This window comes from Alternaria novae-zelandiae (assembly GCF_023758075.1).
Source record: "Alternaria novae-zelandiae strain BMP 2774 chromosome Unknown scaffold_25, whole genome shotgun sequence".
NCBI classification, from domain to species: Eukaryota; Fungi; Ascomycota; class Dothideomycetes; order Pleosporales; family Pleosporaceae; genus Alternaria; species Alternaria novae-zelandiae.
In genome coordinates, this window is record NW_026056985.1 from 438,075 (window position 1) to 465,880 (window position 27,806).

Genomic DNA, 27,806 nt, shown 5'->3' on the forward strand with positions numbered 1-27,806 from the left:
GTGTTCCTGCATATCATCCGCGACCGAACGCCTGCACACGCCCTCTCGACGGCCAATTCACCAAGACCTCCTATCCCTGCGCCCTCTCCGACACTTTTGCATTCGCACCACGACGACGGATCCACGCCTTTGTGTCTCTTTCCACTATTGTTCAATCACTGCCATTGCAGCCGCCCTACTGCGAATCTTGCGAATCTTACGTTGCTGCGTCGCGTCCCGTCGAAACCGAGCTGTCAGATCACGGCGGTCCTCGACCAACCCCACATCTCCAACCGCGACTACTCGACGATTGACCACCAGATCGAAGTGGAGGGATCGACAGACTTGGCCCACTGCGCGCCCTGTTACGGGGTCGTGATCGCCCTGCCACGGCGAACGACGGCGCAACGCCTGTCCCCGAGCGAGCGTCAGCATGGCCAACACCGCTACACCACCCTCCAACAATGACTCGCCCACGAGCAAGCCATTGCCCTCGAGAAAGAGAGCCAGCGATGCCACACCCGACGACAAGCCTAAGAGGACTCGTACCGGTTGCTTGACATGCAGAGAGCGCCATCTCAAGTGCGATGAGACCAAACCGACCTGCAACAACTGCCTCAAGTCCCAGCGCGAGTGCAATTGGGGCAAGAAGCTCAACTTCCTCGACACCACCTGCGAGCGGAATGCATACCTGATCCCCCAAGGCATCGACTATCAGATCGCTTTCATGGACGAGTCGCGGACCATTGCTTCGGAATATGTGGGCGGGCGAGAAATGTATCCAGTAGAGGACATGGACGCACATGTTCATATGGGCAGCAACGGCTTTGGCATGGGACCGCCAGCTTCGTCGCGCCAGCACATTCCTCCCATCCAGGGCATCGCACAGGAGTCGTACCAGCAAGCGCAACTCACCTACAACTTCGACCAACAGCGGACCCAGCACCAACACGGGCGTTCAAGTAAGTCAACAGTCCATTCCAGCTCTCCGTGCTGACTCTATAGTATCGAGTTTCTCAAACGGCCCAACACCGTCCCCGTACACGATGGAGCATTCGGCCAGTCCCGGACCCCTCCCCACGCGCGACTACCTGAAGAGCCAAGAGGAGGTATTATACATGCAGGTTTTCGTCGAGGAAATCGGCATTTGGATGGACAGCATGGACGCACACAAGCACTTCTCGCGTCTGCTACCCTTCCATGCGCTCAACGAGCCAATGCTGTTACACGCCTTCCTCGCATGTGGTGCACGACATCTTGCCCTTGTTAATCCCAAGTACAGCGAGGAGAAAGCACTCCACTATTACGATGTAGCCACACGCGACCTTCTGCACTCTCTGCAGGACCCCGACCGCGATACCATTCTATGCGCTACCACTGCGGTAATACTCAACGTATACGAAATCATGGGAGAGCGTGCGCTACAACGGATGAACCATATCGCGGGAGCTCGTGCTCTGATCAAAGAGTGCCGCTGGAACGCTAGGTCAACAGGCATCGGAGCCGCCTGTTTCTGGCTGAACGTCGGCATGGAGATACTGAGTTGTCTGCACTTCAACTGGCAGGTCGCTTGGGACCCCGACGAGTGGGGCATCGAGATGGACTTTACACCAGAGACTGAGTCAGGCAAGGAAGAAGTCTGGACCCATCGTATCCTCTATGTCGTTGCAAGGATATGCAACTTCCGTGCATCGATACCGCGCAACCAGGAAGTCGCCAGGCAGACCTTGCAGGAACGGCACAACGAGTGGCTTCGGCTCAAAGACATGACTGACAGGTGGAACGAGAACATACCACGCACCATGCACCCAATGGCGTATCTGTACCCCGGACAAACAATATCCGGTTCAGCGTTCCCCGAAGTCTGGCTAATCAAGAGAGCATCGATAATAGCGCGGCTCTTCTACCATACATCCCTTGTCTTGCTCGCGCAGATCAACCCGCTGCAAGGCCCTAGCGAACCCGACATGTGGGCCATGCTCGAGCAAAATTCCAAGTTCATCTGCGGTATCAGTGCACATGTCAAAGACCGCGGGGTTGCCAGCGTAGCGCTACGTTCCCTCGCCATCGCAGCTGAACCGCTCACAGACCGACGCGAGCAGGAAGAGGTCCTCCAGATATTCGACAAGATCAGGCAAGAGACGGGTTGGCGTGTAGGCTTCGTCAATACAGAGCTGAAGCAGAAGTGGGGCTGGGATACGCCGCAAACCCAGGACCAGAAGCCACAGCAACAACCTCCACCTCCGCCACCCCCACAACAGCAGCAGCAGATGAATGGCCACATGCAGGAAGGCAGTGTTGTGTACCAGCAACAGCCTCAGGTCGTCGTTCAGCAGCAGATGCCGCAAGTCTCGGTTGCACCTGCCCCAGTACAGCGGCGGCCGACGGGCTTTGGTAACCCTCTGCTCGTAGCAGACTTCAGCATGCCACAACATCCTTACCAGACGCACTACGTGCCTGCAAACATTGTTCAGCAGCAGCAACCGCACACATTACTTCAGCCCCCACTTACCGCAATGAACGGGTACGGCGGACAGCATTTCTTCTAAGCATCCTCAGCACGGACTTCTTCTTTCCAGGATTGTATTACTCGGCACCTTGTTCTACCACATTTCTATACACAAAAGGCAGGCGTTTGGATTTTCCGTATCTCTACACGGCATGGGATACTTGTCTAACGATGTCATGAGTAGCATATATGCGATCACTAATAGCAAGACCACAAGGGTGGTATTTGGAGGCCAAATGGTATAAACGGGACTTTTGTAAATATATACCCTCTGTTTGAGCAAAACTTGGTGCAAACTCGCCGTCAATATCTGGCCTTGTTTGCGTGTACAATCTATCAGCCATTGGATACTCAATTTCTCTATCCCGTTAGTAGATGGCGAGGAGACAGCTTGAACCCCAGGTTCACTCCCTTTCGCAACTGCCGTATGCATACACATCTCACTCGCATATCGCTCGGATCATAACCACTAGTACGAAACCCAATCTTCGCTTCGGCAAAGTTCCGTTTGCTGTGATGAAGTAGCTTCATCTGCTAGTCATTGCTAGGCCGCCCGTACCACCTGTCACTCAGCCCTAATACTAGCTGTTTACGCCACACCTGCTAGTGAGATCAATCTCGTCTTTTCTCTCTACATTCGGTAAAAGGGCATTCATATATCAACACAGCGTTCTATCTAGTCGATGCGAGGAGATGTGGGTGGGTTGCGGCCGTACAGTCAATTGTGCACATCGCATTACCCCTTTTCGAGGATACTGCATCACACCCAGTTGGTGCAGGATCGCAGTATGCTGCAGCCGTCATTGCATGTCGAGCCGCCGGATGATCTCCCTGAATCCCTGGGGTCCTTCGTGCGCGAGCCCGTCAAACATGTTTCGCTGTGCGCGCAAAGACCATGAGTAGTTCGTCGATCAGGTTCGCAACGACCGACACCACATCTCCACATACCAAACACGAAGATGATTTTAGCAACGTTGCGACTCGCCTTACCCACCGCGCCATCTTGCGATTTATTCAATTGGTCGAATTAGCAAAATCGTGGCGTTTTCCCCTGTGTTTAGCGAGTCAGGGGTGGAACCTGTGCCGCAATATGCGAGTTATACCCAAGCGCTCCAAGAGGGAACAAAGGAAATACGAACCAGGCATCCAGCCGCCAACTACGCCACAAAAGTGTCAGCTCATGTATTATCTTGGACAATGGCGCTCCTTCAGCATGTCAGCTTTGCCTCGCATTCTCCCTTCTTGGGAGTCGTCTTCTTTCTTTTTTCACTACACCTAGGTATCATTCAACATGCATCGCGCATTCCGGGATGAGAAAGGCCTGCATTATGCGCCGAGAAGACATCACTCTCCCGTTGGACTAACTCGAAGGCGCAGTCGTCGCACGGTGCTTCTCGTAATTGCAGTCTGCTTCCTTGCACTGTACAGATTCCTTCTGCCACAACATCCCGGAATTGCCCTCCGTCCATCAGTCATCAACGACACGTCAGCCTCAAGGATACCACCCGCAACGGAAACCCCGCAAGGTGCCGAGACCCCAATATGTCCGGATTCGCCAATTGTAAACGATGTTCTGGTAGTTGTCAGAACAGGTGCAACCGAAGTTCTTGAGAAGTTACCCGTCCATTTCGAAACAACACTTCGCTGCGTGCCAGACTACATTGTCTACTCCGACTTGAGAGAGGAGGTTGATGGTCACCAAATACATGATGTTTTCGAAGGCATCAGTGACGAGCTCAGAACTTCAGTACCAGAGTTTAAGCTCTACGATCACCTTAGGGCTCATGGAAGAGAGGGCTTGAAGAACACGACGCATCTCGGAAGCGGGCCAGGAGGATCGCTAGATAATCCGTCGTGGAAACTTGATCGATTCAAATTTCTACCCATGGTGGATAAGGCGCTCACATACCGTCCGAACGCGAAGTGGTTCGTGTTCATCGAAGCCGACACCTACATGGTTTGGCAGAATGTACTCCAGTACCTGAGCCATTTCGATCCCGATCAGGCATTGTATATGGGAAAGCACATGTACATCGGCGACACCCTATTCGCACACGGCGGATCCGGTTTCGTTCTCTCCTCCACCGCCATGCGCAAAGTAACAGAACGAAGAAACGCCAATCTCGCCGAGTTCGACGCGTTCACAAACAAGAGCTGGGCCGGCGACATGGTACTAGCCACAGCCCTGCGCGAAGTCAACGTCCCTCTGTTCTGGGCATTTCCCCATTTCCAAGGCGAACCAGTATCATCACTAGACCACAATGTATCAAAGATAGGCCGAACGCCTTGGTGCTTCGCCCCAATCACCTACCACCACATGCGCCCAACCGACATCCAATCCCTATGGACCTTCGAGCAAACCCGTCGGCAAAACGGCAAAACCCAACTCCTCCACCGCGACGTCTTCAAAGAGTACATCCTCCCCCGCCTCTCCGCCAAACTCGACGACTGGGACAATCTGTCCATGGACGTAGAACCCGACGACTCAGGCCCCTTTGAGAAATGCAAATTCATCTGCGAATCCAAACCAACATGTCTCCAGTTCTCCTACGCTGCAGGCAAATGCTCTACATCTACCAGCGTCACACTGGGTGAGAGCGCAAAGACGCGTTGTGTAGAGTATTCCAGCGCGGCGAGCAAGTGCATTCGCTGGCAAGAGGGGACACAATTTGCGGGCTCGATTCAGTCGGGGTGGATGATGGATCGATTGGAACAGTACGTGCTGGATATGGATAGTACGTGTGGTGGAACTGAAGGGGAGAGGTGGGTCGCTTGAAAGAAAGGTTAGCAAGTGGGCATTCGAGCGAATGTCGCGCTATGTCGACTAGTTCATGCAGGGTAAAGAGAACAAAGAGGACGCCTTGCTGGTGCGCTTTAGCTTGGAAGCTACGAGGCTGCACATGAGGTGGCTTGGGAGGACGTTCGGCTGACGGTACTGGACAAGAGCTACTGTGTTAGTACGCTTTCGATAGCAGATGCGGGGAAGTGGTGTTGGTCTCGAACGAACAAACACTCTTACATCATCATTCGCGAGCTTGGCACCGTTCTATGTCACTATTCAACGATCAGGCTGGGCTGACCTGGCGAAGAAGATTGTGTTTGGGGCGGCTGAAGGGTGATTGCGCGCAATAGTAGAAGAGCACGAGGCAAATACGGGTTCTAAGACGAAGAACGGCATGGAGGCACGGCGATGTCTTAGCAATGGTGGGGAACAGAAGTTCTGCAACGATCCATGCTGTAATGCTTGAGTGCTGGGATGTACGGGTCATATTTTACGATACCTCAAGTTTTTTGACAGGGAGGATGTGCATAGGAAGAAATCGAGATATTGTTTAACAGATAACTTTCGATATATACATTACATTTGCATTTGCTTTAGTAGCAGCTAACACCCTACTTCGATGTGTCCAGAACATAGCGTCCAGCAATAGCACCCTTGTTCATCTTGTCATACACCATCTGGAGTTCAGAGAGACCAACGACCTTGAACGGAGCCTTGATCAAGCCGCGGCGGAAGAACTCGATAGCCTCTGAGCTGTCCTTGCGGTTACCGACGTATGAACCTTGGATTCTGATCATCTTGATGACAGTCTCGAAGACGGGTGCCTTCAGGTAGGCGCCAGCGGGGAGACCAATGCAGATGACGGTACCGCGTGGGCGGACGTACTCGGCGGCTTGCTGGAAGGGCTTCTCGTTGACGGCAACGAGGATGACAACGTGGGGACCAAGACCATCGGGTGTTGCCTTCTGGACGTCGGCGACGAGGTTCTTGCTCGTGGAGAAGTCGACAAAGGCCTCGGCACCAAGTTCTCCGGTGCACATCTTCTTCTTCTCATCGCCAGTGTCGATGGCAATCGTTCGTACACCCATAGCCTTTGCGTACTGGCAAGCAAGCGAACCGAGACCACCACCAGCACCGACGATGGCGGCGAATTGACCGGGCTTGACACCTGACTCCTTCAGGCCCTTGTAGACGGTGATACCGGCACACAGGACTGGAGCAATGGCGGCGAGATCACATTCCTTGGGAATACGGGCAACGTGAGCAGCCTTGGCGATGCAGTATTGCTGGAAGGTACCGTCGACAGTATATCCAGATAGAAGAGGCTTGGGGCAGAGGGGCTCGTCCGCTTGCTGGCAGAAATCACAGGCCAAGCAGGAACCGTTCAGCCACTTGACACCTTGTGACGAGTTAGTATTACTCGAAAGGACATGTGTATTCTTATTCGAAAATATATCCAGAATGTACACGCTAGAAGAGGAAACTTACCAGCATAGTCGCCGATCTCTACATCCGTGACGAGGTCACCTCGTGCGACGACGACACCAGCACCCTCGTGACCACCTACGAGAGGCAGCTTGGTGGCCTAGAAGTAATTAGAATGTGACATCGGTACAAAGAAGAGAAGTACTCACCAAAGGCCAGTCACCGTTCACAGCATGAAGGTCAGTGTGGCAGACACCACTGTACTTGATGTTGACCAGAACCTCATCAGGGCCAGGCTGCTCGACGGGAATCTTCTTGTACTCGACGGGTCCACCGGTCTTCTGGATGACCTGCGCCCATTGCTCCTTGGGAATTTCAGGCATGTTGGTAATGTTGAGTGAGTATGATAGTTTGTCGAATGTAAGAGTATTTGTAGTAGCAGATCGAAGATGTGATTGATGGTGAATGTCCTTGAATGTGTAGGAAGACGTACGCTTTATATACTTGTCGTCAATGCCGAAAGGATGTCAACGCTTTAACCCCACCTGGAGACGAACATGTCACTTCGCCAGGGTCCGGATACATTCGCGCCTTCTTACAGGAAGCTACAGGCAATGCGTCCGTTCATCCACGCCAAGCCAGGTCTCCTGCTCAACACGTCGGAGTTGGACGATCACTGATGGACCCTGTTCATTGGTCAATCATCAACGAAGTACACATGTACAGTGGAGCTCTGGAGGGGTACACGGAGGAGGATTGGATGATGGCTGGATCATGATGCATCGGCTGGGTGGGAGCGACCATAGCGCGAGCGCGAAGCATCCGTGGTAAGGCGAAAACTACTGCCGGAAATAGGAAAGTTGGTGTGGCCTGACTCTAGCGCATGTAAATCAGCTCAGGGATTATGGTTCGAGGCAAACCGTCGTTGAGGATGGTGTGAGGGGTGATTTGGAGGATGGTCGGCTAGGTGGGGTCAGCGCCCGGCTTCTAGCTTCTTTCGACAGAATATCTCCTGAGACTCGTTGCTCAGCACACAACGGCCACGGCCGGTGCCGCAAATAACTCAAGGCAAAAAAATCGTTCTTGTTCAAATGACAGGTGAACTGAAGGCGTGGATGGCAATGGTAACATCCTACTCAGGCTCGGCCACAGTTCGGTTCAATCGCGCCTCGTCTCCATCTGGTCCCTCCACCGCATTACTCGACAGCTCATGTGAGAGCCCAAATCCACGTAAGTGTGCATTTGAGTTGATGAAACCTGCCAGTTGGGTCGGTCGAGCGCAAATTCCAAACGCTATTGCCAGATCTTCTGCGTAAGCTCTCCCAGCCACATGTAGCCGTGCATCTACATCTCCCAATTGAGGACCTCGAGAAAGCTAAGCGACCAATAAGAGAGTCTTAGCTCTGCCTCTAGACAGCTCCACCACACGCGGCTCCTGTCGTACTATGCGGGGGTTCAGGATGCCAGGAGGCGTGGGAATAGCGCGTCCGCAATCGCGGGGTAGCGGACACTGGCTTGCTCGCGTCAATCGAAAGCGGCCGGATGTTACGGAGCAAAGGGACGGTTGACGATGGATATCCTGTGAGCTCAGAAACATAGGCTCCGAGCGAGATCTGCGTTGGCTGGGAAAGTGAGGGGTTGGAGACCTAGTGGTAAAAAGCACAGGGATTCCCAGGTCCGGAGAGCGGTCTTTTTCCCTGGACTGGCTGTGCGGATGACGGGAGGGCGAAGGCTCGGAGACGCTCGCAACGTTGGAGCACAAGGCCTGTCTTATACGTCGCATACATGAGTACCTTCATGACCTCCTGCGAACTACACGGCCGGTCGCGACAGGATGACAGGTCGAGTATGATGAACGACCAGCCTAATGTGGTCAGCTACGCTGCCCATCAAGGACTTAACTCGACCCAGACCATGGAACGACCGCCTGCTACGGTACCTAACGACTGATTACCATGGCGGACGGAACCTTGGAAGTACCTCATCTGAAAGACGAAACTCAACGACCTAGTCTTACAAAGGTGGATAACCCCGACTTTGCATCACAGTTGGATATTCCAACTTACAAGATAGGCTATTACAGGCTGCACGATCAAATCCATGCACGAAGACAAGGGACGCGAATTTCACAGAATTCAATTGTGGTATCATTAATAGGCCGGAGCTTGAAAGCTCTCTCGTCATGAAATCATTACAACATAAGGCATGGAGGCGGAAAAGCTTCAGTTGAGAACTGATGCCCCATATTCGTACGTCTCTATTGCACCATCACGTCGACAGCCTCACCATTGCCGTTGGCCGGCCGCTCGTCGGCGTCCTGCAAGCCAAGAGGTAGAACGGGAGGGATGTCCTTTTGAGCAGCTCGTGCCTTGGTCTCCGCCCACTGGCGTAGGCGCACCAAGCTCCTCATGCGTGACTCTCCATGTGCCCCCATGCTCGTGAGTATCGCCTCGTTGACCTTGCTCGCGACATGCCGACGGAGCGAAGGTTCAAGCAGTTCATTGAGCTCCTTCTGGAGTGTTCCAGGGGCGGCAGGAAGGAAAATGAGCAACGACATAGTAAGCTCAAGATCCTTCAGGAAGTCGGTGTTCGTAGCTGCGCGAGGAGCTAGCTGAGACGACGCGAAGCTAAGAGCGGGTGTGATGTCGGATGCGGTAGAGGATGTGCATGCGCGGATGAGCTCGATGAGCTGCAGACGCAACAGCGCGAAGTGTAGCGATGGATCTGTGTCTAGAATCTGACTCGAAGTTAGCAAAGCCCAATAAAAGGTATGCGACATGAGTGAATGGGTTTGTTTGCAATCATATTAAGGACTGAAGGTTTGATTATCATCAAAGAGATTCTGCGTGGTGCATGAAACTGGATATAATCCTGCAAAGGGTGGACGAAGCGGGAAGAGGATGCGTACCTGAGGGTTTAGATCATTGATCTTAGTAATGGCGGTGTCAATGTCGCCAGCATGGATAGACCGTCGTATTTCTACGCGGGATTGTATGGACTCCTCTTCAAGAGGTAGCTGGATGTTGGCTTCCTTGGCGAACTTCTCAGCAGCCCTCGGGTAGCCTTCGCTGACCAGGTAGTCCATGATGACAAAGTTGATGTCCCTGAAGCGCATACGTTAGCTTGTTGATCCGATGCCAGACAGTGTAGCGCGCAATGCAGCAGCTACTGCGAGATCAGAGATACAAGTTAACATGTTCTCCACACGTTGTTTCGGAGAGATTCCCAACTTATTTTGAAATCATCATGTGGGGCAGTAGCTGAGGCGGCGCGGACAGGTAGCAACTTACGTCTTGGACGGCTTGATGTCATCAATCTTCCTCTGGAAAGGATGCTGTGTTGGCGTTGCCGCCGACACCGAAACGGTAGATGAGCTCTGCATGATTGTTAGAGGATGGTGAGTTTTGCGACAGCAGATGCGTTGGAGCTTACCATGGTGAAGCGAGGCGCTCAGCAAGCCTCAGCCGACGTCCATCAGTGAAGGATAGAGCTGCCCGACCGTTGGTCGAGTGTGCTGGCAGTCACGCAAAGCTTGGTGCGTGATGAGAGAAAGTTTGTGAGTGAAGGTTCGTGGAAGAGAAAGACTGAGCTTGCGAGCTTGGCAACGCTAGTGGGGTGGGTCGTTCTTATGTAAGCACGAGCCTAAGTAAAGAGCCGCCCGCTGCAGAAACCCGATCGTGCTGGAACCCTGCATACACCCTCGACATTATTCAGTCTTGCTATAAGAGGTGCGGTTTGGTAGAGCATGAGATAGCAGAAACACGGTCTCTTTTGAAAATCCGAAGAAATCACAAATATGGCCTCGGCAGGCCGCAAAACGCACTACGAACCGCCGTGGGGCAACGCGAGCATTATTGGTGTAGCTGGTAGTTCTGGATCTGGAAAAACTTCTCTGGCACTGGCGATAGTGGCATCCTTGAACTTGCCATGGGTTGTCATCCTGTCTATGGTGCGTACCAGCCTCGCACAGTGGGTCACGTGCTCCAATCAGCTAAGGACCACTGCATGTAGGATTCGTTCTACAAGCCTCTAACGCCAGAGCAATCTGCAGCGGCTTTCCGGAACGAATTCGACTTTGATTCGCCCGACGCTATAGATTTCGACATCCTGGTCGAGCGCTTGAAGGACATCAAGAGTGGCAAGGTGGCTGAAGTGCCTATATACTCTTTCCAAAAGCACGCCCGCCTTTCCAAAACGACCACGATCTACTCGCCGCACGTCATAATTCTAGAAGGCATATTTGCTTTGCACGACCAACGCGTGCTCGACCTCCTGGATCTCAAGATATTTGCGGAAGCCGACGCTGACCTGTGTCTCTCGAGACGTCTCGTACGGGATGTGAAAGAACGCGGACGCGACATCGAAGGATGCATCAAACAATGGTTCGCTTTCGTAAAGCCAAACTTCTACAAATATGTTGCGCCGCAAAGGGAGATTGGTGATCTCATCATTCCGAGAGGTATTGAGAACAAGGTCGCAATCACCATGGTGAGCAATCAGGTCCGACAGACGCTAGAAAGCAAGAGCATACAGCATCAGACGGAGCTGAAACGACTGGGCAAGATCGCGGAAGATAGCCCATTGAGCAATAATGCTATCGTACTGCAACAAACGAACCAAATCAAGGGAATGCACACCCTGTTACTCAACCCGACCACGTCGAGAGAAGACTTCATCTTCTACTTCGATCGCATGGTCGCGCTTTTGGTCGAGAAAGCTGCGGATTTCTTGCCTTTTGAGTCACACAAGATCACTACGCCCCAGGAATACACGTACCAGGGACTCAAGAAGGCCGCGGAAATCAGCGCAGTAGTAGTCTTACGTGGTGGAAGTGCATTCGAAACGGGCCTTCGAAGAACCATTCCAGACTGCAGGACCGGGAGAGTATTGATTCAGACGAACTACAGTACTGGAGAACCGGAGTTGCATTACCGGGCTCTTCCCGAGAACATCGCAGAGCATGGACTGGTCTTAGTTCTAGATCCGCAATTCTCCACAGGTGCAGCGGCATTGATGGCGGTCAGGGTACTGGTTGACCATGGCGTACCGGAGAACAGAGTCGTCTTTGTGACATATACGGCAGGGCGCGTAGGTCTTAACAGGGTGTTGAGCGTGTTCCCAGACATCAAGATTGTGGTTGCAAGGCTGGGTCATGACGAAGAGGCGCGTTGGATCGAAACTAAGTACTTGGGATGCTGAAACGGGTGCGCAAATCACGTATAACGCAGGTAACGACGAGTTTGTTGAGATTGCGTACCATCTTCAGTATATGATCGCATTTCACACATGATTGTATATAACCAACATGGTCTTGCCCGAACGCCGTGCCTCGTGCCAACGCCGATAAATGCCAGGTTCGCACCGAGCCAATGATGCACCGCTGTATATGTTGGGTATCATAGGAAGTACTCTGTCGTGACCTCCTTGCCTTGCTGTTGCTGCTGCTCTGCTCGGTGGACATCGTTGTCGGGGCTCGCATCGAAAACATTGAAAAAGCGTTCACCGGTATCGCTGACCTCCAGTACACTCGCCATGTTACCGCACCGATAGCAGTAGTTCGGTGCACTCCAAACTGTGCTCAGTCTGTCATCGTACAGAACCTGATAGCCCTCTTGACATAACTGATGTGCGCGTAGAATATGTGACATGGAGTTGACTTCCAGAAACTTCTTGACAACTTGTGCTCCAAATGTATAACCTGCACCTCTTGGGCTGAGGGAGAATTCGTCTCGTTCGGGATCTGGGTCGCTCCAGACTAGGTCCGCCATGGGCCCCTCGTGAGGTATCTCTCGGAAACGGTCGATGATTTTGATTTGGTCGATGGAATGTATTGACGGCGAAAGGCCACCGTGTACGCAGAATATCTGGTCGTTGATGACGACGGATAGGGTGAGGAAGTCGAACATGTCGGTAAAATAGTGCCATACGTTTGCGTTCCCGTACTTCCGCGAGCATTCGGTGTAGAAGCCATAGGACTGAGTGACTCCGCGCGATTCGTGGTTTCCACGTATAAGGTGGACTCGGTGTGGATAGCGAAGCTTCAAGCATACGAGGAGCGATATTGTTTCGACAGAGAAGAGACCGCGATCGACGTAGTCACCTAGGATATATTAGCGTCATGAAACGAGGTCGCGTGCAGCGTACGGCCAATGGACGGAGACGCACCGAGGAAGAGGTAGTTGGTGTCGGGACACGGCCCGCCAATCTTGAATATCTCCATCATATCGAAGAACTGGCCGTGGATGTCACCCACGACAGTAACGGGCGCTCTGATGTGCACCACATTGCTCTCTTTCATAAGCAGCTCCTTGGTTTTGGCGCATATCGCCTCGACCACCGACTCGGCGAGCAGCTCCTTCTTCGACAGGCGCGATATGCATTCATCGAGGTCTACGGTAGCTGCCACAATGTCAGCACAGCCACCCAGGGAATGCGCAGGCGTCGGCGACTGACGTACACGGTAGGCCGGGCATGGTGGTGTTCGTGGGGTGGGTGTTGGTATTGGGGCATTCGCGGCGCAGCTCAGGGTATCGAGTCTATACTGGTCGCTAGCAGGTGTCTGTATCGAACAATCATCCTCGGGGGCGCATCGAGGGGCGGTATCTGGGCGATGGCGCGAAAGGCAGCGACATGGCAATGGGGGGCAATATGTGCCTGTCGGCCTGAAATGCGGCGGCATCCCGCGCTGGCCCTGGCCCAAGCGCAAAACGTGACCACGCTCCAGATTTCATTTCTACGCGACAACCGTTGGCATGCTTCAATGGGATGGGTGTGCACTCGGCGTTATCACCTCTCAAGTCTTCCCTCCTGTCGCGTCACTAGGTTCTGATGTCCTGAGGCCAACCTCCTGCATCCCTCGCAACCCGCCATCTGCATCCTGCTGTGCTCTCAATAGCAACTTCCAAGGGTTTTCCTCACATCAGCCTGGCTTGTTTCACTTCAGGGCTCTTTCCGTCAACTCAATTCCGTCTTTCCCAACGTCATAGTTCCGCCCCAAATCATTCAGCCTTCACGCGTTATCAGAGCACCCTAAGTTCAAAGTCCCTCCATGAGCTTGGGCTTCTCTTTCGTCGTCCTGGCTCGTGCGCTCGACCAGACCAAATTTTGAGACGCGCACCTCTCAACTCAAGAACACTTGCCTACATCCAGTCCGACCTACATCACCACTTCCAAGAAATTCATCGACTCCATTTCTTTCTATACAGTCCCGAGCATCTTACTCCTGACGTGCATCGCAACAGGTAATTTCCAGAGTGGGCATGTCGTGGAGCGGGCCCGTAGCAGGTTCGGCGCCTTTCCAGCAGCAACCGTATGGCAATGGCCAGCCATACGGCCAACAGCCGCCCTATCAATATGGACAGCAGCCAGGACAACAACCAGGATACGGACAATATCAGTCAGGAGCTGCCTATCCGCCGGCCGGTCCACCTCACCGTGCTCCTCATGTTCAGTAGGTTTCCTTTATCTCACCACGTACTTGCAGTTCGGCCAGATATTTTGAAAAGAACAACAACATGAACCTCAAGTTTAGAATCCCCAAAGGCCGTTTTCTGACATATGTGTAGACCTCCAAAGAAGAAGGGAAATCCGATAATTACTCGGTATCCCCCTCCCCCAGGCTATCGTGGGCCGGCGCAACCCCAGGGTCCTTTTGGAACCACTCAGTTTTCCAATCAGTTCCAACCGCCGCAGCCTACATTCTCACAACCACCCCCAGTACCTCCAAATTACCCACAGCAAGGTTATGCTGCTCCCCCTGCGCACCATGGCTATTCCGCTCAGGGTTATAATCAGCCGCCGCCCCAAGCTCCGAATTATCCACAGGCCGCATATCCGCCGGCGCAAGCTAATTATCAATGGCCACAACCAGGTTATCAACCAAATACAGGTTACTCGCAACCTCCGAATCAACCTCCTGCGCAGCCCTATGCCCCATCACAGAGCCACTATCAAGGATATCAGCCTCAGCATGCGGCCACTAACACCAATCAACAGGCTTATGGACAGAATCCAGCGTGGTCACAGCAGCAGGGGCAAGCATCCTATCAGTCAAACCAATACAGCTCAATCAACGGATTACCCAACGATAGTCATTCCACGCCGGATCCTCACGCTACACCAACTCAGGCGACTGTTCATCTCACTACATCTCGTACCCTTCCACCGTCTAATCAGTCCACTAGTGCTTTGAGTGAGGGGAGTTCAGGCGAGAAGCCGCAACTGTTCCTTGCCTGGGACGACTGGGATTTCGATTTTGATGGTGCTATATGGCCCAAAAGCAATGAACCTGTCGATCCGGCCCTAAGTCTCGGAGTTATCATCTGGCATCCCGCAAAGCAGGTAACACGTGCATTACCATCAACCTTCGCCGAGGCCGAAGAAGACGCACTGAAACCCACGCCGGAGAAACTGGACAACGGAGATTCAGTGTCGATGTACTTTACAGCCGACAACTCGCATGAGGCTTTCTTGAATATTAGGCAGACAGACGAATGGGAGACACTTCAGGATGATCCAGTCTTCGTCGTATTCACAGACGAAGACATGAAATCCAATCTCGTCTCGCTAGAGGATTGTATTGCTCAACGAGATCGACCGGACGAACTGTACGAGGAGGTACAGCAGGATGAGGATCTGGAGATGCGCGATGCTACGTGGGACATTATGGATAACCTTGAGCAAGCACTCGCTACAAACAGTGGTTCCACCAAACCTGCCACTACGGAGTCTGAGACAGCACCTCCTCAACAGCTAAGCCAAGAAGACATCCTGGCTAAACTGGGCGTGACCGGGACTCCGAAGCCACCATCAGATGAGCAGATTTCACTACCATTATCTGCCTGCGATGCGAAGATCCCATCGGCACTTCCTGGCAAGCCATCATTACCTTCTGCCTTCACAAAGACTGCAGAGCCTGCTCTTCCACCTCAACGAGCGCAATCGTATGGAGGCCATCGCAACAATACACATGGACCTCCGCTGCCTCGGCCGTACGGCTCCATGTCGTCTTCCACCACCTCTAGGCCCCCACCCCCACCTCCACCCCCAGAACAACAACGCTACGATCCTTGGAATGCGCCTCAGCGTAGTGGCCATGGTCTCGATGGCTCCAGGGGCAGTCCGGCGCTCTCTGAAGGAAGCAACCACACCATGGCTGGCTCTGATTTCGAGCCCGAAAACCCCAGCAGCGAGATACGACAGGATGTGCCAAGTGCAACCTCACTCGACCGAGGCGATAGCTCTTTCTCTCGGAAGAGGAGCTATGAGGATGCGGACCACGAGCATGAGCGCTTGCGGCAGCAAGAAGACTACAGCAAACGAAAGCGGCGCTCTCAAGTTGATGCTGCGTACAGGTAAGTCCTGCCAATTCCATTCAACGCTCTCCAATTCTCGTGCAGTATCTTACTAGTCACAGCCGACGTTGAACGTCCCGTCAGTATTTCGGCACACCCACTGCAATGCTTGCTCGGAATTTTTGTCAGAGCCGTCAATTCTTGTGGCTGCCGTGTCATTCGTCAAGAACACCTCCCGCCAGCCTCTTGACCTTGAACAATGGTCTGTCTAAGATACTGGATCATTCATTTTCTCCAGCATGTTATCATGCTGGGTGATGCCCTACATTTTCATTCACTGCTTTGCTACTACACCCTCACGTCTACAGGGGTTGACGACTGTGATCCCGTTTTCTGTCTAAAGAACGCTTTGATGAGTTTGTTCAGAAAGGGTGGCTTATGGGTATGGCGTCATTCAGCGCTTGATGTTCATTTCACAGGGCACGTTAAGTCCTTTTCTCTTCACTGTCTGTTCCAGACGTTCTATTATCTTGTCATCTTCACCACTATTTACATTAATCTCATTCGATCTTCCCAGTTGTCGCGTCAAATTCTGTCGATGTCATCCTTCTATCTGTTCACCTACCACCATGTTTGATCCTTGTTCTTCAGATTACATTTCCTTAGTGTTTAGTCCCTTACTTGGCTCGGAGATTGCGATCCATGTTTTATCCCTGTAGTCCAGCAAGATCACACAATCGTATATGCAGTAAGTATATTGGTATTTGTGGTGTGCGTGCCTAGCTACTTCAAGTAAAATAGCGTCAGCCACAGGATATGCATACTACGCTGGCACTCAGGTAATCAGCTGCAAGCTATTCTCTACCTTTCAGCAAGGGCTGTGACCTTGAAGATCTTTGATCCATGATGCGTAGCAGAATCTACAGGCTGAGCCACATGTGCTCATATCAGGTGCTAATATCAGGTGCTGGCGAGGACAGCTGTTCTTTATGTGATTCAGCCTGCGTACCACACAAAGCGTTTGTTCTAAATGGGACATGAACACGTACATACTGCACTAGAAAATCAAAATGGATTATGTGCAATGATCAGTAGTCTTGTATATCTGATAAGTGACATGTGAATCTGTGCGAGGCAGGCAATTGGTTTCAAGAGCTTGCCACTCGGTAAGAACAATCTAGAAACGAAAGATTGGCCTGGAAAGACATCGAATTGCAGAAGCGGCGCTCCATCTTGACTAGCGCTATTGTTGCAGCGGTGGTTCTCGTATATCGTATTCCAGGTGTCTCGGCGGGTGCACAGCCACGCACAGCCACAATGTGCGTCATCTGATCACGCGACTCCAGGTACCTCTCACTCAGGCGACACCCCAACGCCAGAACAACGACTACGACCTTGTACCTACAGCTGCGCTACCCGACCCAGAACTCTACATCGCGAATCACTGTCATCATGTGCGGCTCTGACTGCTTCTTGATGCTCCTAAGCGTCCTGGTACGTCCACGCCCCCAAAGCTGCAGCAGGCACCAGCCATCTCTCTGCGACCCACCGTCTCCAAGTACTGACACGTCAACTAGTTCCCACCTGTGGGGGTATGGGTAAAGAAAGGCCTCTGCAGTGCCGACTCTCTTATCAACCTCGCGCTCTGCTGTCTCGGTTTCCTGCCAGGCCTCCTACACGCCTGGTACGTGATCCTCCAAAACCCAGATCCGTACGACGCATACCAGCAAGTGCCCGATCGCGAACGCGGTGCAAACAGCAACGGCGGAACCACATACTATGTCATCACCCACGAGCAGCCGGCTGGAGGACAAGCGAATTACGGCACCGTGGGCAGCCAGCCAAGCAACGGCCAGTTCCCCGGACAGCAGAGTGGCGTGACAAACAGCTTTGCGCAGCCAAAGGGAAGCAAGGCCGCGAAGGGCGCTTCAGCCCCGAATGCTTCTGCACCGCAAGCCGGCGAAGGTAGCTCGAGTCAGCCTGAAGGGCCACCACCGACCTACGCAGATGTGATCAAGGGCGACAACAAGGTTCAGGGCCCATAAATGGACAGTCTTGGGCGCAAATGTCTCAAGAGAAGGGACATGTAGAGCAGTACAATACGTGTTAAGCGGCGCACAGGATTGCTTGGACTGGCAGTAGGGCGTTCATGATACTGGATACGGATATCTTATGTGGGAAAGGAGTACTTGATGTAAACATTATAAAGGATTCAATAACTTTGCTACGTGTTTCTCTTGCAGCCATAGTACGCGCGACTAGCTTCTTGATCATGTGCGTTGTGAGACTCCCGCCCATACGTCATCGGCCGGATTGCATACTGTGGCTGCATGAGCGACGGCAGACGTACAGATGCAAAATTGCGAACCGTGTCTAACTATCATACTAAGCGCTATGTGTTTTAGTACTAACAGCGTTATTAGGGTATCTTAGATTTAAAAAAAAATTAAGTCTTAAATAAGTAACAGCCCTCTACTAAGTATCTTAGAATAAGTTATAATTAAAGTTTAATACGTACTCTATCTAAAGTGTACGCAAGAGTATACTAAGTCTTTTTAGCTTAGCTACTAATACTTTAGTAAGTAGCTTATTTTAAAAAAATTACTATATAAGTAATATAATTACTTTATTATTTTTCTTAAAATTTAGATAAGATAGTAATATAACTATAGCTTATTAGTTAGAGAACTATTAAAATAAGTTATAAAGTAAGTTATAAAGTAAAAATGCTATATATTCTTATATATAAGTTAGTATATCTTCTTATATATTTACTACTACTTATACTATATTAGAACTTCTCTAAATAAACTTTTACTTTTAAAGCTATTACTATATAATAAATACTTTTAATAATACTAATATCTTTATCTTATATAATTCTAAGAACTTTTATTTCTAAGTTTTATACTCTAGTACGCCTTTTTTATTAAGACTTACTTTTATTAGCTTAGTAAGCTTTTATAGCGTTATTAACTTTATTCTTAATAACTTACTTACTCTCTTAGATTAAGTCTTTAACTTCTATATAAACTTAAGCTTTACTTAAGTTTAGTAATTTTATAATAAAAAGACTTTTATTAACTTTAAAGAGATATATTTAGAATTTAAGAAGAGTAAAATATAAGTGCACGCTAAGTATCTTAATACTATTACTATTAATACTACTACTCTAGAAAGATATCTAAAAGTAGCTATACTAGGTAGTAGAGATACTAAGATAGTAAAAGACTAGATTGCTGCTCTATAGGATATATAGCAAAAGAGGAGAGCGCTATGTGTATGAGCAATCTCGAATTCGATTTTTTGCGCACGAATCAGGTTGTTGCGGCGTGCCGCCACCCACGTCGCTGCGGCATGCCTTCGGCGAGTGCGCACCAATGCTGTGAGGACGGCCCCGGCATTTCTTTTGCTTTGTGCCCGCCGACATCCATGGCCGTTGCGCAACTTGCCTAGTTGGGCAACAGATATGAGAAAAAGCAAGAAACGTTCGATCGTGTTGAAGCAGGCGACAGGATATATTTTCCCTCGTTTGCGGTGTCCCCTCGAGGGTGAGCGCGCCATCATGGCGCCATTATTGTGCCATCATCACTCCAGCCGTGCAACTGGGCCAAGGACGTATGCACGCGCAGATCAACAGGTCAGATGCGATGCACCTCCTAGAGCTATCATATCGCGTATGTATGTAGATATATGAGTAAGCAGACGTTATTTCAGATCTCTGTCATTGCCGCATGCGAATGTAGGTAAGCTTGATGCTTGCCGTGCATAGCAAGACTATTCGCGGTTTTCCCGTCGCATTCGGATGCAAGCAGACGCAAAACAAGCGTCTGGAGCTTACGGTGTACAGCATACGTGGTAAAACCTCCAGGGTGCAGCCTGCGACGCCGGCCAAACAGCCATGGGGGAAAGCAAGGAAACTTCGACAACACCAGCAGTTTCCCCAGATCGAGTATCGTGATGCTTTGCTAGTGCGCAAGCTGGCATGCAGGGTCGACCACTTAAGCGTTTCCAAGTCTAGCCGCGTCGTCATGCCCAGACCGCCTCTGCGCCCGATGCTAGCTCAAGCCCCCAGCCAAGTGCCTCGAGTGAATCTTGGTTCTCCGTAACAAGGCTTGACTGTCATGACGTGAAGCTTCGCACATCTGTCTTCCGAGAGGCAATCACGTAGACTCCGAACGCAGTGATTTGCGTTTGCATGCGCGCGCTACTGTGAACACAGCCTTTTGACAATCTCGTTAGCTCCTATTTGCCCCCGTCAACTGTGGCTGAGGCGTTTCTCATTCGTGCATTCACACAACAGCCACAACTATACTCGTCAGTGTTCGACTCGTCAGTGCGCTGGCCTCCTGTCAACACAGGTTTAATTACCCTTGGCCCCTTCCTCCCTTTCTCCATTCACTCACCGGTCCTTTGTTCTCAGGGCAACCCTTCAACGACAAATCTCCGATACAGATTGCACGCGTACCTGCGTCTGTTTCTCCCCGGTTGCATCTGGCACATTTCTTCGCGCGCTTGTTGGTCCAGACAATTATTCGCCCCCAATCCATCCGTTTCGGCCCCCAGCCACCCGTTCCGAATCACAAGCAACTCGTTCCGAGTACTCACTTGGCATATCGAGCTGCAGGTCGCACTTCAGTACGACTCCCAACTGGACCGTATATCCACCACTAAGTGCAAGAAGACGGCACAGCTGCCGCGAAAGTAGATCAATGCGTAAGTGGATCCACATTTCCGAGCATCGAGATCGCGATAGGTCTCGATTATCCCTCGACCCAACTTCTTCTGCCAAACACCAGAACACATCTAATAATGAATCTAGACACCGTACGAAGGCAGGCACATCGCGTCGCGTCGCAACATGGCGGCAATGGCGCGGCGAACTACAACCCATTCGCCCGACAACGGTCCCGAGACGTTAACCTAGACGAAGAGAATGCAGTACACAGGACGCGATCGGAAACCCATGCTACACCCGCCATCGAGGAGCAAAGACGGCTAGAGAGCATGCAAACAGGCAACGAGTTCGGTATGCCCGGCCACCACAACACCGAACCATCTACATCTTCTCCAACATACGGAAGCGCGTCTACGACTATCCCGGAGTCAACGGAGGAGAAGGATCTGATGTCCGAAACGAATGGCGCACACAAGGCTTCCGGCGACAGTACCATTGCGCCTTCCAACCAAGAGGCCAACGTCGGCCCTACCCGACGTGCCAAATTCAAGGGCATCTTCCGCAAAGACCATGATGCACCAGATGTTGAGGCAGAGGATCCGGAAGACGACGAACTTTCGCTAGAGGAACGCAAGAGGAAGGCTCACAAGAGGAAGATCCCGGTCGGCAAACAGATCCGCTTCGTCCTTTTCGGTGCTTGGATCAATGTTCTCCTCATCTTCGTGCCCATCGGGTTTGCTGTTAGATACGCCCACCTGAAGCCCGTCCCGGTTTTCGTCATCAACTTCATCGCCATCATCCCGCTCGCAGCCATGCTGAGTAATGCGACGGAAGAGCTGGCCATCCGTGTTGGCGAGACTCTTGGTGGGCTGTTGAACGCTACCTTTGGCAACGCCGTCGAACTGATCGTGTCCATCCAAGCCTTGCTCAAGGACGAGATCACTATCGTCAAGACTTCACTCATTGGCAGCATGTTGTCGAATTTGCTATTGGTATTGGGCATGTCCTTCTTCCTGGGAGGAATCAACCGCCTGGAACAGTTCTTCAACGTCACGGTTGCACAGACGGCGGCATCGTTGCTTGCTCTCTGTGTTGCATCGCTTATTATTCCGACTGTGTTCCATAACACCATCGCCGAGGATGACAGCACCGCGAACAATGGTGCTGCCGATGCTGTCAGGAACCAGGAATTATCACACGGCACGGCTGTTATCCTCCTCTTGGTCTACGCTTGCTACCTTGCCTTCCAGCTAAAGACTCACGCTACTATGTACAACGAGCCTAGCCAAAAGGTCCCTAAGCGCAAGTCTGGCAAGAAGGAGGAGGGTGATGCTTCACGCGGCATCGCAGCCATTGGTGCCGGTACCGCCGCGGCTTCTGGAGGCGGTGTCAACATGAAGTCACTTTTCAAGAACCCCGACGGCTCAGAAGACGACGATGAAGAAGAGGAGTTCGAAACACCCTCGCTCTCTGTTCTCGGCGCTCTCGTCACTCTCGCAATTTCCACAACTCTTGTCGCTTTTTGCTCAGAGTTTATGGTCGAAAGTATCGAAGGTCTTACCGATACCGGTAAAATCTCTACTACCTTTGTCGGTCTTATCTTGCTTCCCATCGTCGGTAACGCTGCCGAGCACGCCACCGCTGTCACTGTCGCCATCAAGGACAAGATGGATCTGTCTATCGGTGTTGCTGTCGGCTCCAGTATGCAAATTGCTCTTCTCGTCTTCCCGTTCATCGTTATCTTGGGATGGATCCTTGGCAAAGACTGCATGACTCTGTACTTCGACAATTTCCAGATCGTCACGCTCTTCGTTTCGGTATTGCTCGTCAACTACCTCATCCAGGACGGCAAGTCACGTAAGTTTACTCCCTGCTCTGCTCATGCGCGTACTTTACTAACAATCTGCAGATTGGCTCGAAGGCATACTGCTCATGGCCAGCTACATCATCATTGCACTGGCTGCCTGGTTTTACCCCGAGATTGCGGAAAACCAGTGCTAGACGTGGTCTTATACAGACTGTTTCTTTGTTTTCTTCATGTCCATACTTGTAGGGTTTCTACGGAAAGAGGTGGTGAATAGGGAGTCTTTTTGGTTTACATGGGTATACATACTGCAGCTACAACCGTTTCCTTTTCGAATTTGTTCCGATACCCAATAACACGACAGGTGTATTGCAGCACCTTATACTCCTAACAATACAAAGAATAATGTCTAACACGAGTTCTTATCCATGATGCACACATGTAGATGGCCTGCAGGTTACAAAGCACCTCGATCTTTGGGTTGTATGATTCGAAACGGACGCCGCTGCCTTCCTGTGTAAGCATTATCATGATGAGTGCGCTAACCCATTTAAAGTCAGAAACCTCGGATCGGTTTGCCGCCTACAATGCCTGCATCACTTACGATCATAACTATTTTGGAGGTGCTAGGAGGTTCTCATCAAGCCGCGCACATCGTATCTGTGGTAACCGGAGCCAGGAAATCTCAGATGGGTCTGGCGCCCAGAATGGCTTCTTCGAGCACAGACGCAACTCTTTTGAGGGGGCCAGGAGGCTCCCAGTGAGTCGCGCAGGGCTGGTATATGACGACTTTGGAATCTCCGATTCTGTCGGTTTTCGATATTCGCCTTCACTTCAGCTCAAGTACGCCGGCCTCATGTGCTGCCACGGGCACATATGGCTTTTCCAGGTACTGTGCATAGCTCTCTCACCTCAGGATAGGTCTTCAGCGTCTGCTGCACGGCTCTCTCACCTGGCTCACCCGCTCCATGGTCCACCTGTGAGCGGCTATATAATCCTCACTTCTCGTGTATCCTCCATCCTTCCTACACCGCACTCCTCCTCCGTCTTCATCAGTCTTTCAACCCTATTCCGACCTTCAACTAGTTCACAACAACTACTAAAGCCCCACCTCAACGCTCAGCCATCATGGCCGAGCCGGATGACATGATCGATATGTCCGACGCCCAACTCCCGGTACCAACTAGCGAGAACCTCGATCATGATCAAGACGCACTTATGGCTGAGTCTAATCGTGAGGACGACATGGCCGATGCTCAGGTCCCACTATCACAAGTCGAGAACATGGATCCCGATCAAGACACACCTGTGCCTTCAATCGAGCAAGTCCGCGATCCTGACTCGCTGTTCATTCCTGAAGACGAACCCCCTTCCCAGATCATTACGCCACAACAAGAAACCGTCGCACCCATCGCCACTCCGCCAATCCCTACCCCACCTCGTCCAAAGGTGACCGGTCAATCAGTCATTCAGAAGATTCGCGCCATGCAGAAAGAGCGGCAACATCATAAGCTGGTCGCTAGCAGACAAACACCAGCATATCCGACCAACTCCAACCTTGACGATGAGGCGTATCTTGAGGCTGTCAGACCAGGACAGTCTTCATCCGCTGCTGTTCCGGCTATTAATGAGGACGATCTTGCGGACAAGAGAGCCATCAAAGATTTCCAAGCCAAGAAGCGCTATTACGATGAGGTGAAGAGGACGAAGGGTACTCTATCATTCGTAGAGCAGGTTGCGTGGTTGAAGATAAGGGGTGTTGAGGAAGCCAGAAAGAAGAAGCGATCTCGCGATCTTGCCAAAGACAGAGAAGCGGATGACGGCGAAGTTGACCTTTTCCCACAGTTCAATTTAACACGAAACATTGAGGAAGAGGTGGAATCTGATCATGACTTCGATTTCGCAGATTCTGGAACTCGCAAGCGCCGCCGACCGATGCCTACCAAAGAAGGACAGCCTATGTCAATGCATGATGCCGAGCTCCAGAGCATGCATGTGGCTCTTGAAGCTGTAGGCGACGCATCACGGAAGAAGCAGAAGGGAGCTGTAGCTTCGGCCGAAGAACAGGCTTCTGTGCCTTCTGGTCGTGGCAAAGGCTCGAAGGGAAAGGGACCCGCGAAGCCAAGATCTGGCCCTAAAAAGCCCGTCAAGGCTCGTGGTAATAAGACTTCGAAGAACAAGCAGGACGCTATTCACGCGGTCAAGCAAGCGGCGTCTTTGTTCAACGCCAATGTCTTCCAGCAACAAGCCGGCGCTAACGCAGCTGACCAGCCAGGGTTCAGATCAAGGAACAAAGCTGATGCGTTGAGAGAGCTCATCGCTAGCGTCCCGCTTGACGACAGAAAGAAGGCAACTACCGATATGAATGTTCTGTTGAAAGCGACAATAGACTTTGATGGTACGGGTCATGTCAAGGCAGATGGGCACGGTCTCTGGCGAGTGAGAGGTATGAGCACGTCACTCAAGCCCTACCAAGTGCTCGGTACCGCCTTCATGCGTCGCCGGGAGAATGGATCTGATGAACCGAAAGGTGGCTTGATGGCTGATCAGATGGGACTTGGAAAGACTCTCATGATGCTAGGTAAGTGCTCTCAACACACCTTGTCAAATCAAACTGACTCCTGCAGCGAATATAATCAACGGTCGACCACCTAAGAACGATACAGGCCCTAAGACAACTCTCCTTATTGCGACTCCTGCACTCTTGACGCAATGGAAGAATGAAATCGAGCTGCACACCGACGCCTCCAAAGTCAATATGAAGATCATGCGCTACGGCGCCGGTACGCGTCTTGACTCTACCAATTCCGCTCAGATTCTAGCAGGACACGACGTCGTTCTTACTACGTACACGGAAATCATGAAGTCGTATCCGAAAAACGAACCGCCTATCGAATGCCAAACTGCCGAGCAGAAGCTAGCTTGGTGGAGGGAAATCTTCGAGAATGAGAGGGGTCCTCTACACCGCATGATGTTCTTGCGCATCGTTCTCGATGAGGCTCAGGCTATCAAGAACCATATGTCGCGAACATCGATCGCATGTCGAGCTTTGATGGCGCATCACAAGTGGGCCCTCAGCGGTACACCAATTCTCAACAGCCTGACTGAGCTGTACCCTTACTTCAAGTTCCTTGGTGTCCCTCACACTGGCAGCTTCAAGATATTCAAGCACAATTACTGCGACAGTAAGAATGACGAGAACACCGAGAGACTGCTAGTGCGCCTTTCGCAGTTCATGATTCGACGCACCCACGCCGACGAGATGTTTGGCGCTCCCATCCTGAAGCTTCCTCAGGCTGACCAGTCAACTTACTGGTGTGATTTTAATTCCGTTGAGAGGAGCATCTACGACATTGTTCGCGCACGCTTTGCCAAATGCATCAACATGTGGGCGCAAAACGGTACCCTGGACAAGTCATACAGCAACGCGCTGGTGTAGGTACCCCAATTCAGCCTAAGTAACATTTATTAACAGTTTCATAGCATGCTTCTCCGCCTTCGCCAACTGACCGGTCACATCCTCATGCTGCAGTTCGTCATCCGTGACCTTCTTGAGCGCGAAGACATCGAGCTTATCAAGAGTGTGGTCGATAAAGAGGCCAAGAACGCGGACCACAGGACTGGAAAGACGATCAGTTCTATTCGCAAGCAGCTTGACAAGGTTGCAGCTGATCAGAAGAAGAAGACTGCCGCTATCGAAGCCAAGAAAGCTGCCACCAAGAAAGCTGCCAAGGCTAGGAAAGACGCTGCGAAGAAAGCTGCGAAAGAGCGAGGAGAGGCTTACGTGTCAGAGGACGAAACTGCCAACGCCAATACCATCGATAAAGACGATGATTTACTGGAAGAGGAGTTCGATGAGCCGACCGATGAAGACCCTGCAGATGATCTCATCCAACGCTTCAGCACAGGTGAGGGATTCGGCAAGGATTTTAACTTCAAGCCCTTCCTCAGCAGCCTCAAGACTGGCGAGAGCTGGGAGAAGACAAAGCAAAAGGCCCAATGCGCCTGGTGTGGCAGGCAACCTCGACAACCATTGATAACGTCCTGTGGTCATCTCATCTGCAGGGAGCCTTGCTACGAGAATGAGGTGCTCCTTCCAATGGCCGAAAACGACCCAGACTTACCACCGATCTTCCCAGCATGCAAGGCGTGTGGTGCTACTCCCGTCCATATTCATCCCTGTGAGGTAGATGAGGATGATACACCTGATGCACCTGCACGAGGCACACGAGCCAACAAGAAGAAGAACAAGGACAAGCAGCGCGCGCGCCTCGGCCAAGAAGACATCGCAGAGGATTGGCTTTCCCTGGCTGGCGAGGACGTTCTACCCTCTGCGAAGACGATTGCTGTCAAGAGCCAAATCATGAACTGGCTTGCGGAGAATAAACACGTTAAGATCATCGTCTACACTCAGTTCCTGGCCATGTAAGTACTTTGCTCCGTGGTTTCCTCCATTCAGACTCTGACAACCCACAGGATTCGCATTTTGGCAGCCGTATTTCGGAAAGAAGACTGGAAGTTTGCGGAAGTAAGTACCACCCAGATGGCGACATGGACTTTCGTACGCTCGCTTGACGCTGAAATCAACCGCGACTACCTCCCGGCACTACTCAAGTCCCCAGCCTATTATAGATTGTTGCTAACATTTTGAGCAGTACCATGGCAAGATGAGCCTGGGCGCCCGCGACAAGGCCATCAGCTCGTTCGCCGAGAACCCAGAATGCAAGATCATGCTGGCGTCTCTCCGCTGCGGTGGCTGTAAGTACATCAAATTAAGCTCCAGACTTACTTTTACTGATTATCTGCAGTGGGCCTAAACCTGACGATGGCCTCTAAAGTCATCATGATCGATCCCTGGTGGAACTCGGCCTCCGAACAACAAGCATTCTGTCGCGTGTTCCGCATCGGCCAACTCGAGGAGACGTTCATGAGCCGGCTCTGCGTCAAGAACACGGTCGACGAGCATCTCATCGGCATGCAAGATCGCAAGGACAAGGAGATTGCTTCGATCATGGAGGACGATGGCAAGACTATGAAGAAGTACGTGTTGATTTTTCTTGGCGATCGATCGACGCATAACTAACAGCGGTCAGGATGGATACACGCACCTTGATGCGACTGTTCGGTAACTTGGAGGAGGACCCCGATGGTAAGCCTTTCATCATGGTTGACAATCCGGATCCACGCGGTGGTTTCCGGGCTGATCGTGATGACGAGGGCTATGCCGACGATCTCTAGTGTGGTATGGGATTTCGAGGGGGTTTGAGGTATTCAGGCGTCTAAAAAGTGCGAGTTTGGAACATTCTTGGGTCGGTTTGGGGACTACGGGCGTTGGT

At 51.6% G+C, this 27,806-nt stretch overlaps 9 protein-coding genes across 9 annotated transcripts; 6 read left to right on the plus strand and 3 right to left on the minus strand.

The window, feature by feature from the left end:
- Positions 1-412: 412 nt before the first annotated feature.
- J4E88_009696 (uncharacterized protein) lies at positions 413-2,528 on the plus strand (the record flags this gene model as incomplete). The annotated part of the gene is made up of 2 exons (XM_049403295.1): positions 413-941; positions 985-2,528. 2 exons carry the CDS (start codon positions 413-415, stop codon positions 2,526-2,528), a joined length of 2,073 nt encoding a protein of 690 aa, XP_049251069.1.
- A 1,502-nt stretch (positions 2,529-4,030) lies between these two features.
- Positions 4,031-5,264, plus strand: J4E88_009697 (uncharacterized protein; the record flags this gene model as incomplete). Its single annotated transcript, XM_049403296.1, has 2 exons — positions 4,031-4,049; positions 4,081-5,264. 2 exons carry the CDS (start codon positions 4,031-4,033, stop codon positions 5,262-5,264), a joined length of 1,203 nt encoding a protein of 400 aa, XP_049251070.1.
- Positions 5,265-5,881: 617 nt separating this feature from the next.
- ADH1 (alcohol dehydrogenase) lies at positions 5,882-7,078 on the minus strand (the record flags this gene model as incomplete). Its single annotated transcript, XM_049403297.1, has 3 exons — positions 5,882-6,669; positions 6,759-6,855; positions 6,905-7,078. The coding sequence occupies 3 exons, from the start codon at positions 7,076-7,078 to the stop codon at positions 5,882-5,884; spliced, it is 1,059 nt and encodes a 352-aa protein (XP_049251071.1).
- A 1,874-nt stretch (positions 7,079-8,952) lies between these two features.
- On the minus strand, positions 8,953-10,130 carry J4E88_009699 (uncharacterized protein; the record flags this gene model as incomplete). The annotated part of the gene is made up of 4 exons (XM_049403298.1): positions 8,953-9,432; positions 9,604-9,799; positions 9,986-10,071; positions 10,128-10,130. The coding sequence occupies 4 exons, from the start codon at positions 10,128-10,130 to the stop codon at positions 8,953-8,955; spliced, it is 765 nt and encodes a 254-aa protein (XP_049251072.1).
- A 361-nt stretch (positions 10,131-10,491) lies between these two features.
- Positions 10,492-11,894, plus strand: J4E88_009700 (uncharacterized protein; the record flags this gene model as incomplete). The annotated part of the gene is made up of 2 exons (XM_049403299.1): positions 10,492-10,644; positions 10,707-11,894. 2 exons carry the CDS (start codon positions 10,492-10,494, stop codon positions 11,892-11,894), a joined length of 1,341 nt encoding a protein of 446 aa, XP_049251073.1.
- Positions 11,895-12,091: 197 nt separating this feature from the next.
- On the minus strand, positions 12,092-13,168 carry J4E88_009701 (uncharacterized protein; the record flags this gene model as incomplete). The annotated part of the gene is made up of 3 exons (XM_049403300.1): positions 12,092-12,795; positions 12,861-13,094; positions 13,153-13,168. 3 exons carry the CDS (start codon positions 13,166-13,168, stop codon positions 12,092-12,094), a joined length of 954 nt encoding a protein of 317 aa, XP_049251074.1.
- An 880-nt stretch (positions 13,169-14,048) lies between these two features.
- Positions 14,049-18,033, plus strand: J4E88_009702 (uncharacterized protein; the record flags this gene model as incomplete). The annotated part of the gene is made up of 5 exons (XM_049403301.1): positions 14,049-14,145; positions 14,584-16,048; positions 16,953-16,979; positions 17,335-17,482; positions 17,566-18,033. 5 exons carry the CDS (start codon positions 14,049-14,051, stop codon positions 18,031-18,033), a joined length of 2,205 nt encoding a protein of 734 aa, XP_049251075.1.
- Positions 18,034-20,800: 2,767 nt separating this feature from the next.
- On the plus strand, positions 20,801-22,667 carry J4E88_009703 (uncharacterized protein; the record flags this gene model as incomplete). Its single annotated transcript, XM_049403302.1, has 2 exons — positions 20,801-22,523; positions 22,576-22,667. The coding sequence occupies 2 exons, from the start codon at positions 20,801-20,803 to the stop codon at positions 22,665-22,667; spliced, it is 1,815 nt and encodes a 604-aa protein (XP_049251076.1).
- A 931-nt stretch (positions 22,668-23,598) lies between these two features.
- On the plus strand, positions 23,599-27,708 carry J4E88_009704 (uncharacterized protein; the record flags this gene model as incomplete). Its single annotated transcript, XM_049403303.1, has 7 exons — positions 23,599-25,051; positions 25,098-25,905; positions 25,954-26,895; positions 26,947-26,998; positions 27,126-27,228; positions 27,279-27,510; positions 27,564-27,708. The coding sequence occupies 7 exons, from the start codon at positions 23,599-23,601 to the stop codon at positions 27,706-27,708; spliced, it is 3,735 nt and encodes a 1,244-aa protein (XP_049251077.1).
- Between the last annotated feature and the right edge of the window lie 98 nt (positions 27,709-27,806).